The sequence below is a fragment of the Sabethes cyaneus genome, chromosome 2 (genome assembly GCF_943734655.1).
Source record: "Sabethes cyaneus chromosome 2, idSabCyanKW18_F2, whole genome shotgun sequence".
NCBI classification, from domain to species: domain Eukaryota; kingdom Metazoa; phylum Arthropoda; class Insecta; order Diptera; family Culicidae; genus Sabethes; species Sabethes cyaneus.
In genome coordinates, this window is record NC_071354.1 from 173,746,513 (window position 1) to 173,759,176 (window position 12,664).

General features: G+C 38.8%; 1 protein-coding gene across 1 annotated transcript; it reads right to left on the minus strand.

Annotated features, from left to right (window-relative positions):
• Window positions 1–5,443: 5,443 nt before the first annotated feature.
• LOC128737114 (probable hydroxyacid-oxoacid transhydrogenase, mitochondrial) lies at window positions 5,444–7,843 on the minus strand. The gene is made up of 5 exons (XM_053831678.1): window positions 7,733–7,843; window positions 7,594–7,669; window positions 7,216–7,424; window positions 5,829–6,654; window positions 5,444–5,770 (listed from the first exon to the last, which is right to left on the minus strand). Exons 1-5 carry the CDS (start codon window positions 7,783–7,785, stop codon window positions 5,546–5,548), a joined length of 1,389 nt encoding a protein of 462 aa, XP_053687653.1. The 5' UTR covers window positions 7,786–7,843; the 3' UTR covers window positions 5,444–5,545.
• Between the last annotated feature and the right edge of the window lie 4,821 nt (window positions 7,844–12,664).

Below are 12,664 nucleotides of genomic sequence, written 5' to 3' on the forward strand. Positions count from 1 at the left end.
GTTTTCGATTCCATTCCATTCCATCCGAGGTACCAAGACCAACCTACCTACCTGATCTGGTTGTGGTCGGGTTTAAATTTTTCAAAATAGGTTTTGTTTTTTCTTTCCTTTGGAACCGGCTGAGACATGTACCTACCTACGGACGGTTGTTTGCTTTTGGCAAGATGCTAGGTGGCAGTGTCAATCTAATGGAGACGCGTTGTATTTGTTGAGATTTTTAGTGCTCTTTGATCATAAACAGCTGGACGGAATAGGCTGGAAAAGAAAATCGCAGCGTCAACTTTCAACATTTTGAATTGCTACATTTTTACAAATCGAAGGGATCACTTACCTACTTGCTTTTATTGGAGCTTAGTTGTGCAATAACTTATTTGTGGGCGTATGGTGCTTAGTTATGAAAAATGTTCTGCCTTTGCATCATATGAACATAAGCATTGAATCTTTCAGTTATTTTCCTTACAGTCGCTAACCAGATTTAGAAAAGTATACGTTAGTTATACAATTACAAAATCTTACCAGCATTATGTAAACAAAAGGTATTTCAGAATTGCTTTAAGCCCGGTATGTTTGCCTGCGACAAAAAGAGTCGTGAAAACAGGGTAGTTGCGAATCTGGAAACACGTCAAGCTGGTTGATTGTGTTTTGTAAAAACCGTTCCTGCAATCATGATCGTTTATATTCCGGTTGTTTCAGTATAAATGAAATTCACGTAGAGCATATGGTAACTGCCTGCTCAGTTGATTTCGAGGTACGATACTGGTCTAACAAGCCAGTCGTCATATGTTCGAATTTCGGCTAGGCGGTGCTGCTAGATAGAGTCAGTAGGATTGTTGCACTAGCCCCGTAACCGTCCTGTACTCTAATAGCCGGCTGTGAAGTCTGTCCAAGGCTTTATATGGTAACTATTGATTGAATGTGATGGATTAATGACTAATTTCTTTTAAAATTTTGTTCAGTTTCGAACTGTTAGGTACATGAAGAAACTTTCTGGTGTTGTGATTATTAGTAATGATTCAGTGTGTAACTATACAAGCTTCCTAGTTGGTTTCGAGGTACGACGATGGCCTAACAGTCCAACCGTCATGGGTTCAAATCTCATCTGAAAGAGGCTGTTGAAGCCAATAGCACTAGCCCCGCAATTGTACTGTTATCAGCTGGCTGACAAGTCTGTTGAATAAAGGTCAAGTTTCGAAAACAAAATGTACCTAGTTAGCAGCTAGGTTTTACTTTACTTCGGCGACAATTCGTTTATCGAATCCATGCCGAATTCAGGAGCCGTCTCCACATTTATCGGTCTTGGCCCGCCTCTCTCCAGTCGCCCCTAACACCCGCTGCTTTAGCATCCTCGTCAACGGCGCTCATCCAACGGATACAGGGTCTACCTCGAAATCGTCGGCCTCTATCTATGTTTTCGCTAGTCTCTCATCCGGCATCCTTGCTACGAGCAGTGATGGTAAAAACTCAAAATCTCAAAACTCTTCAAAAATCAAAATTAACTGTGAATCATGTAAGCTTTATCCTATGCAGAAAAAAATCACGCGTGAGTTTTTCTGTTTTCATAGCAAGAAGCACAAAACTCACACATATTTCTTCCCGCTTGATCACATTCTGCTTTGCTTCAACTGCTACCCGGAGCTATGCATATATACATACAAATTCCTTGTTGAACAGCATAGGCATTCTCTTGTGCGATACGTAACTGTGAGTGAGCGTGAGGGAATAAATCTCTAAATAAATCGCAAAGTTAAAGTTACTTTCTAGTTAAGAAAATGTCGATTCCCGCGAAAGAAAAATGTAAATTCCGCCAATGTGTTTGCCATCTTAATTCATGAAGGTGTGTTGCATTTTACGCTGCTGATGTTTTCTCTGACGGTAGATTCTCTTTTGCTCTCTGGTTCGTTGTATGAATGCTCACAGCTGAATTTAGTTCACATCGCATAGCAACAGAGACATCGTGTATAAGAGCGAGAGAAATTCATGTGTGACTTTCGCGCTTGTGATCAAGGTTGAAATTTCATGTGTTTGAAATCTTATTGAGTTTTTTACTGCTATGAATTTTTCAACACTGGCTATGAGGCCCGCCCATTGTAACCTGCCGTACTTTAATCCCTTCACAATATCCGCATCTTCGTATACTAGATATATTTCATGATTCATGCGTTTGTGCTACATTCCCTCGTCTAATACACCGCCAAGAATTGATCGCAGGATCTTACGCTCAAAAACGTCAAGAGCTCGTCGATCATTCTCTTCCAACGTCCACGCTTCGTGGCCGTAGAGTATCACCGGGAGAATTTGCGTCTTATAGAGCGCGAGTTTTGTACGGAGTTGTAGGCTACTGGACTTCAGCTGGCTACATAATCCGTAGAAGACCTTGTTGGCAGCCGCTATCCGCCTTTTTACTTCACGGCTCCCTCGGCTTGTTGTCACATGTCACTAACGTATCAAGGTAAACAAATTCGTCGACCACTTCAAAAGTATCTCCAGCTATCACCACCGCAGTTTCAACACCCGAAAGACTAACACGCTCTCTACCAGCCGCCATATACTTTGTTTTGGAAGAATTTATGATAAACCCTATCCTCGCAGCTTCTTCCTTAAGATGCGTGTACGCTTCTTCCACAGCTCTACGGTCAACACTGTGATACGTAAACCCTAGGAACATGTGAGATTTCGTAATGATGCTTCCGCTTCTCTGCACGCCTGCCATTTGAATAGCACCTTCCAATACAATATTGAACAGCAAATTCGTCCGTCACTTTGCTTCAAACCATCTAACTTTACGAGCCTGGTGTCTCACCTGCTATCCTGACGCTTAATTTGAACCATCAAGGGTAGCACGTATCAGCCTAATCAGTACTGTTGGAAAATTATGTTTAAGCCTAATCCGCCACAGCTCATTTCGCTTAACTGAATCGAACGCCGCTTTGAAGTTTATAAACAAATAGTGAGTCTACAAGTTGAATTTCGGGAATGTATCAAAATTGTCGAAAGCTGAACATTTGATCCGTCGTGTAGTGTCCCTCTCGAGAACCGCACTGGTATTCAGTGAGAAAGGTTTCCTGCAACGGTCTTAGTCTGAGAAACAGGATGCGACAGAGAATTTTGTTTGCAGAATTGAGGAGAGTAACCAGGAATGCCGTCATCTCCAGTTACTTTATCGTTTTTTCAGCTCTATCTCTGCTTTTCTAACCTCGTCCAAAGTTGGTGGATTCACAGCTTGTCCATCATCCTCAATCGTTATCCTATTTCAGTTGACCGCTTCATTTTGTTCACCATTCAACAATGCATCGAAATGTTGTTTCCAACGCCTAGCCACCTTCGGTCTTTCATTACTCAGGTTCTCCCCCTTGTCGTTGCACATAACAGGAGTTGACACTTTCCCGTTCCTGATTCCGTTTAACGTATTAAAGAAGCTTCTCGTATCGTGCCTCTCGAAGCAATTCTCCGCCTCCACAAGAACGCGATCCCAGTGCTGACATTTCTTACAACGCACAGTGGTCCAAAACCAAAAAATCGTGCGCATTGGAGTTTTGAGCGGAAAAACTTGGTTTTAGGTTTGTAGAACCTTTGGAAGAGATTCTTGAAATTAAAAGTTCTATTGTTTGATGGAATTCAAATACTAAAAGTAAAAGTGAAACAAAAAAAATATTTGTCTTCAGTTTCAATATAACACATTGATGTGTTCCATAAAGTTTTAGAGCATATTAGTACAAGAAATTTTGCTGAAGAAAGTAACCTTCTATCTCTTCAGCGAAGATAGAAAAATCCTGCTATATACGAATCGTTTAAATCAGTTTTTCTATTTTAGCTCTTTTAGTACATGACTTTTTCATGTTTTACAAAGTTGTACAAATAGTAAAAATACATAACTTTGCTGAATATAGTATACATCTGTTGCGAGTTAAAAGTCAAGCATTGTATGAACACGGCGAAGATACATTATGTTAACTATGTGGAGTCCCATTTTAATTCCAACAGCCCTGTTGAATATCAACGGCTTATGTAGAACAATGATAATGTAAAATAATGTTTAATTTATCCAAGCTGCATGTTAACTGTAGTTTTCTATGACATGTTCATTTTTCCCTCACTGCATGTTCATTTTACCCACTCGAAAAAAATCAGGCTCGAATGTGACGCTTTCGAAAAACAGGAATTTTTCATGACAAATCGTCCTTTTTAAACATCCTTATATATTGCTACGTGGAGTATGAATCCAGCTTTCAATTCATATAGTGCGTTCAGCATTTGGTTGGTTCCTGGGGGAGAAAATGGCGGAATTGCTAAGGGTGTTCATTTTACCCCCAGTTCCCCTACTACATTTTTCCTTTAGTAAGTACAATTTAATATCAATGTCTCCCAGAGGTTTTTACATAAAAATTACTCGCTATCACGAGTTATATGTAAAAATGCATATATTAAATTTATCAAAAGTGATGGATTAAAGGCATTTACTGCTTGAAAGATTTGAAATTTAACCAGTGGATCCAAACTTTTGAATAGTAGTGTAGATAAATGAAAATATCTGTTGTGATTATAAAATGTCATTATAATGCTGTTTTCTATGTAGAGGGAAAAACTAAATTCTTTGTTGGTTTTTTTTTGCATATAAGAGTCAACAGCCAAATCTGTACAATCTGTACAACTAAAACTGTTCTGGTTTCAAAATTATTGCTATCTACTTTCATCAATAGCTATAAGCTCAGCATCCTGAAACTAATTACCCCACTAGCCGAAACATAGTTTATGTAGCTATCAGCGTTAGAGCCAGTAAACATAACTGGGCAAAATGTAAGACCGCGAATAAAAATATCGACTTACCGGTTGAAACATTTGCTCTAGTTAGTGTACGTTTTGTTAGGTACGGATGAAGTTTATGACCGTTGTAGGCGTGAGAATGAGGATGTAAATTTAGAAGTAAAAAGAAGAATCAAAGTAAACATCAACAGAAATAATCTGTTTTGTTTTCCGTTAGGGGCTACCATGCTACACTTGCTGGCTGGTTGGTTGTCCGTGCTGAACGCGTAAAATGGGATGTAACTTTAGACAAGTTCAAAAAAAGGAAAACATGAAGCGCCCCACTTAGTAATGACTAATGACCCAAGCTCGATTAAGTGTTCCGACCGTTGTTGCTATGAAATTGGAGATGAAAATGTTTTGATATTGTAATTGAAACGTGAATGGAAATCAGAATCACGGTTGTCTCAATTAATAGCATAATGTACTTTAGCTAAGAACATTGAACTGAATGTATTGTACATTTTGTTGCAGAAGTACGAGGGAAAAGTAGGGATTTGAAATATTCCGATTAAACGGGTTGAAAGTTTTAATTTTTTCATTTGCGACTTTATTCCGTAAATATATTATTGGATATATCGTAGAAAAAAAATAACAATGGCAAGTTTTGTAAGTAAATTATTGAAACGACTTTTTTAGCGTTTTGTTTATTTTATAGTGTGAAATTGATAGTAAAGCTTAATTTCAGACATTGTCACCTGTTTGTTACATAAATGCATAGAAACTTAAATCTTAAACCGAATAATCAGTAAACGGACATTGAGTTTTCGAAGAGTATAGCTAAATCTTCTTCTGTCTGGCCTCGTGGAGCCAGCTTGGTGATTCGTTCTTGTGGCAGTGTTCCTTTCACCAAAGACGGAATATCGTCGCTTTTAAAACCAAGCGATGAAAGACCATTTTCGATCTTCATATCGTGCATATATTTTCTAACCGTATCCGCTAAAATAATTCCAGCATCGTCGCGCTTTGCCTGAAAATGAGCAATGTTAGCCTGAAAAAAAGCAAACCTTAGCAATTAAGAAACTTACCCTGGTTATATCAGTTCCAAGAATCTCAGCAGCTTCCAGATGTCTTTCGGGACACGAGGGTCCAGTGAATTTGAAAACCGCTGGTGCCGTCATCACTACCGATAGGCCATGCGGAATAATCGGATGATCACGATCGTACCCCGTAGGAATAAACTCTCTCACGTTTCCGGAAATCGGATAAGATAAACCATGGCACAGGTGAACTCCAGCATTCCCAAATCCAACGCCTGCCATTGCGGATGCCAAGTGCATGTTGGAACGGGCCTTAAGATCGTCTTGATTGAAAACGGCAGATTTAAAATGTTCTCGAATCACTTTAAGAGCAAAACGAGCCCACACGTCGGAAATGGGATTACTTCCCTGATAGGGTGGCCGAAGCTTAGGATTTGTCGGAGCTGGACCTCGTTCGGTATAATGCACAGCGGTAAAGCTTTCCAGAGCATGACAAAATACATCAAAGCCACAATAAGCAGCTACTTTCTCAGGTTGCGAAAGTGTGTGCAGTGGATCAACCAAACCCAACTGAGGCCGAAGCAGTTTACTGGATATTCCGGTTTTGGCATGTAATGATTTGTAGTCAAAAATGGCTACACCGGTGGTCTCGGATCCGGTTCCCGCTGTAGTCGGGACGGCAATTAATGGTTTTAGCGGTACTGTGACTTCTTTGGCTTTGCCAATAGGTGCATTCACGTAATCCAAGAAATCGGCTTCCCGATCGGCACTGTATAAGTTAGCTGCTTTGCAGGTATCTATCACGGAGCCACCTCCAATCGCAACGAAGGCGTCGAAGTTGTGTTTTCGGGAAAACTCGGCCGCATGAATTAAACTGAAATTAAAGTTTTTAAAATAAGTAATGGCTATTAGGTTTCATCTTCATCTTATCTTGGACGATTATTCGAAGTATCAAACGTTTATCAGTAAAACTAGTTTCAATGATTCTTATAATTTTTTTACGTTGATCGCGTAACCTATTTCAAAAACATGCACTTTGAACACACGCTCTCGATGTCGGTGGTGTCATAAGAGGTGAACAAATCTTTTTTTCCGCTATAAATTTTGCAATGCTGCGTTCATAGTCATCGTTCTAAAGTCCAATCGCACAGCATGATGATCTTGCATTATCAATTTGCGCTCAGTATCAAACTTTTTCGGCACAACCGCTGATTTTCGATAACTATCAATTCGCTTATGCTCAAATGTCATTATATGTTGACTCTTTTCAACATAAGTCAAACTCCGTCCTTGAAAAAATGTTACATAAACAAGACAAAATGTTGAAATTTATAATAAAAATTATTTGTCGGGTTTAATTACGTCAATCCTTAACTACATTAATTTATCTTTTAGAATAATAGAGGAAATGCTCTGAGTGTTAAAGTATGATTACCTTTCATCCGTGGGTTCGACACGAGTTTCATCGTACACTTCATACTGAAGCCCACATTGTGCCAAAGAATCGAAAGCTACCTTCACTGATGGCAGTTTGATCACATTTTTATCGGTTACAACGCAAATTTTTTTAGCATTTAAATTTTTCAAATCATGTCCGAGCTCCTTACTAACACCGGGCCCGTAGCGAATAGTCGAGGAGGACATCTGAAAGTTAGATCAATTGAGTTGCGTTTGATTTCTTGCTCCCAAACGGTACCCAACAAACATTTTTGTTGAATAGTAGCTTATTCAACCATTGTATTGCTAATTACCGGGTAACAGGTGCCTAATAAGCTGTTATACAACAAAAATGTTTGTTGGGTAGGTACATTACTTCAAAGGCATATTCTTTTCCTGTTTCGGTGGCTAAGACACTTGTTGCCGGTCTCGAGTGGGCCGGGCAGCTACAGCTGTGCGAAATATGTTTAGCTTGGTGATGATTTTTTCACTAGCTTATGTATTTCTATACTTACGAACCACCAGCGATAACTCTCATTAAACTAGAAACGCGAGCTTTGCTAATCATTTTTAAAAGTTATTGCTTCTTTTTAAGTAGAAATAATTCTGAAAATGCTTTATTTTTAGACAGAGTCTAAAAACTGACACAAGTGTTCAACGCAAATAGTTATGCTCAACTGCGTTCTACCTGCTACTTTGTTTTGGTTCTTATCTCGGTTTCAAGATGTGCGTAAAATCGGGGTGAAGCTTTCTTGTATGCAAGTTTCTATGTGAGCTTTTAAAATTTTGTTTAAAGTTAAAACGCTTGCATGACATCACACACAGTGGGCTAGACAGGCAAAAATGGTTACCGTTAACTGAACTATTTTATAATACATTACTAGTCAATATTTTTCTATAACAAAATTTTTCTTGATAATTGTCGAATATTTCTCGATTTCGTCTCTCTTGTACTTTCAAATTAGTTTATAAATCGGGTAAATTAGAAAACTAGAAGCATAACTGATATAATAAAAATACATTTCCACCTTATACTTACTTCTTACTTTTTACTTATTTTTACCAGCAGAGAGCCGGGGTGGCTCTTGCCGTATCAAGAATTCCCCTCCACTGTATTCGGTCCTGGTCTGTTCGCTGTTGATTTGTTGAACGTCTTGACAAACGCAAGTCGGCTTCAACATGGTCGAGCCTTCTAGCACGTTGGGCTCCTCTATTCCTGGTGCCGGTGGGACTCTTGAAGAGAACGGGCTTCACTGCACAGTCGTCCGGCATCCTTGCGACGTGGCCGGTCCATCATAGCCTACCAATTTTCGCCAGATGTACGATGGAAATCTCTCCAAGTAATGCCTGTTAATTGTTTTTCATACGCCTACGCCACTCTCCGCTATCCGATGGTACTCCGCCAAAAATAATCCAACACCTTTCGCGCAATTACGGCAAGTGCGCGTAAAAGTAGGCTCGATTCTCAGCCTGAATGCGTCGTTGAATTACTTTTATTATTATCCGTGGTGAACAGAGATCCCAAATTAATGAACTCGTTCAACCCTAATAGCTCATCGACGTCAATAGTTAATGTCCGGGTGAGGCAAATTGGTTTCTCTGGAACTTCTTCCTATCATATAGGGTAAATTAACCATTATTGGACCAGTTAGTACTTGAGTAGTTTTCTTCCACGAATTATTTCAAACTGGTAACACTAAACATGCAACCGGTGGCACTTAGAATACTAGTAACTTTCGATTAAGCCTAACAAAATATCAATTTATGTTGCAAATCTCTATATTTTACACATTTGGAATGTCTGTTTTCCTTTAATAGACCTTGTGGTTTACAATAGGATAGCGACTGGGTCCATTAAAGGAATTCTAGTGTATTTTGCATGAAGGGGGTTCACTAATGGCGACATTTTGCATTATTAACCCTAAAATGGGCCCTAACTGTCGATGTCGATTTTAAGGCATTATTAATTAATCAGCTAAAATTTTATAAACTGAACTGTTTCATGTCATATATCCTCGGAAATAAAAAGCACAAGCTAATAAAGGCGGAAACTGTACCCGAGGTCCATTATAGGTAAAGGGTCCACTATAGGTTGATCTACCCTATTTGGTTTTCGACGCATTGATTTCTCCTCGTAGCCTTCGTTTTTAACCTGGCGTAAATTCCCTCCCCCGTGCCAGGGTTTTTAGTAATGAGATCGTCAGCGAAGGCTAGGAGTGGACTACTCTTGCTGAAGATCATTCCTCTCGTTTCAATGGCCGCTCGCTGGATTACATCTTCAATAGCGATGTTGAATAACATACAGGACAGTCGATTACTTTGTGGCAACCCTCTGCCTGATTTGAAAGGACTCAAGAGTGCCCCTGAATCACGCACGTAATACATCACTAGTTTCAGAATACCTTTGATTAGGCGTGGTACACAAATTACGTAACGCAAAAATTGGGTCCTAAAGCCCTATGTCGTTTTTAGCTTGAATCGATGAGGTTAGGGTTAGGAACACATATTTTGATATTCAATTTTATATTTTTAGGCTATTGCCGTTAAAAACCTTTTTTTTTAATTTTGTGAAATTTTGAACAAAAAATAAACATTTGGGCAACCTTATATAGACAAACTATAGTTGTGCATGGTTGTGTCAAGCGGTGTCTAGACAACACGAATTATAAAAAGAAACCATAGTATGTCTTGAAATGTCACGGAAAACTTTTTGTTTACCTTCACGTTCATGTTATAGTGTGTCAAAAAGTCAAAAGTTGCAAAGTCAGGAAATGACTTGGCAATCGCTACCTAAAACATTTTCTGAGTTTACAGCTCATTTTCCGGTTTCTGAAACTTTAGATGCTCGAAGAGCATGGTTACATCAGGTTACACCGGTGCAGATTTTATATACTTGAAATCAGAAAACTTTGTTAGTGAAATCCGAGGTGAAATCCATCACGAAGTGTTTGCGATTGTTTAAAATTAGAAAAACGCAGACAAGCACAAGAGACAACTGCGAAGCTGTAACTGTCAAAACGATCAGCTGCTCTAACGTCAAACCAGAGTTGCCAGTGAGAAAAAGTTATCATTGTTGCCAGAAACGTGTTATTTTCGTTATGTCAAGGAAGATCTCTAATGTCATGGGAGAATAAATTACAATATTTTTGTTTTTTAATTTTTTAGTGCTCTGCATCTTTTTAAAAAAGAAAAAAACTATACTCTGGTAGTCATAATGGGAAGCTTTATCGTTCCTTCTAAAAAAATCATCTTTTTATCACAAATTTTAGGACCCAATTCCGGTTTTTTGACCCCCTTCCTCCTCTATGTAACATTATATTATTTATTTATTGATTAATTTGTAGCGTAAGGCACATTCCTTATAAATTACTACAATTTAGATTCAATGGATAATTTCAACTATCTGGATTAATTTCAAATTACTTATTAACTATTAATACTATTACAATTAGTTTTGCTGATTCCCCCCGTTGAAGTAAGCAACACAATCACGTCGAAATCCAACTACAGTACGATTATTTTTTATTTCTGGTGGATGCAAGTTCCAGATGGCAATACCCCTTATAAAAAAAGTGTTTCCGTAATGAGCTGTGTTATGTCGCGGTATAATGTAACTTCTTGTTCTTAAACTACGACATGGTTGTAGCTTTTCAAATAAGTACTTAGGAGAGGAAAACTTAATTATTTTAAATAAACATAAACAGACGCGTAGTTTTAGGAAATCATGAAAGGAACAACCTAGCAAATGCTTTTGGAGATGCGAAACTCGTGAAGAACGCGATAAGTTGTAAATATATCTAACGCAACTATTCAAGGCTACCCTCAAACGATCTTTGGACCTAGCAGATGCATTTAAAAGAAACTCGGTTCCATAAATAAAATGAGGCAAGATCAATGACTTAAACAGTTTAAGTTTAACATCTTGTCGCAGCATACAAGAAGACCTTCTTAGTTGGCGTAGACTTCCGTATACTTTACCACAAATTTGGTCAACTTGTTGATTCCATTCAAGATCATCTGTAAGAACAAATCCTAGATTGACAACTTTTTGAACAAATTCTATTGAGATGTTACCGAGCCACACAGAGGGCTTGTCTTCAATAATTCGCGATCTTGAAATGCACATAACTTTAGTTTTATTTATATTTATGGGCAGTATGTTGCGCTGGGACCATACGAAAACTAAGTAGCGCGTGGCACAACCCCCCATTAAATTACGTAACGTTAAACAAACTTCCCCCCCCCTGGTACTCAACATTGAATGAAAAAGGCATAAACCGCATATTTAATTTAATTTTTAAAAAATTCAACCAAATCAGCAAGAGCTTCATATTAAAAATCACAATCGGCCATCGGCCATGTTAAGTTGAAACGGTCTTGAACCGTAATATGTAACTGGAATTTTAGTAGAATTATTTCATTCAGCTACAAACCATAATTTTGTATCAGAATTTTCATCAGTATAAACCGATTCACTGTTTTCCACCTCCCACACATCCTATCCTCGTGTGGCAACTGCCTTTTTGGTATTCATAAATTTGTTACGTAACTATTCTCATGACTCCTCCTCCCCCCCATGTAACAACAAGTAACGCAAGCTCGACCCCCCTCCCTACCCTCTAAGCCCTCGTAATTTGTGTACAAAGCCTTAGCCGCGTCAGTTTGTCCGGAAAAGCGTTCTCTATCTGCCATAATTGTTCGCTCAACTGTACCGTATGCTGCTTTGAGAGCTACAAAAACATGATGCGTGGGCACGTTGTACTCCCGACGTTTCTGGAGGATTTGCCGGGGAATAACAATTTGAACCGTAGTAACATGGGCTCCCATAAAACCCGCTACGATTTCTTTTGCTATTGGAGATAGACGACGTAATAAAATATAAGAGAGCACCTTGAAGACGGCGTTGATCAGCGTAATGCCGCGGTAATTACAGCAATCAAGCCGATCGCCCTTTTTGTAGATGGGACAAACCACATTTTCTATTCAATTCTCTGGTAGTTTGTCTTCTTCCTAAATCCTTGTAATTATCCAGTAACTAGTAACGGCACTTCAACTAGCGGTTCTTTCTTGGCCATTTTTGTAAAGTTCTGCCGGCAGTTGGACTTTCCGGCGGCTCTATTGTTCTTCAGGTGACCGATTTCCAACCCGATCTCTTCGAGAACGGGAGTCGGCACGACATTATCGTTTGTGGGGACTCCTAGGTTAACTTCCGTTGCGTCTCTAATCTGCTTAAAATGAGTCAACCATTTTATTTGGCAAAAATTGAAATAAAACAATAGTTCAAACCAGCAAAATTAGTTCATAATCAAATACCATCATACTGAATAAAGCCATCTTTTCAACAATGATCGATCAAATCTACCTTACTTACCAATACCTATTTGCCATAATGCCATTTCATTCATCTATGATCTAACTATGGTCGTGCCGAAGCATATAAATTTCAT

Excerpts from the sequence above, each read along its gene's own strand:
- LOC128737114 (XM_053831678.1), bottom strand. The coding sequence starts at position 7,785 with ATGATTAGCAAAGCTCGCGTTTCTAGTTTAATGAGAGTTATCGCTGGT. Across the intron at positions 7,670-7,732 it reads AGAGTTATCGCTGGTGGTTC|CTGTAGCTGCCCGGCCCACT; the intron begins GTAAGTATAGAA and ends TATTTCGCACAG. Across the intron at positions 5,771-5,828 it reads TTGGAACTGATATAACCAGG|GCAAAGCGCGACGATGCTGG; the intron begins GTAAGTTTCTTA and ends GCTCATTTTCAG.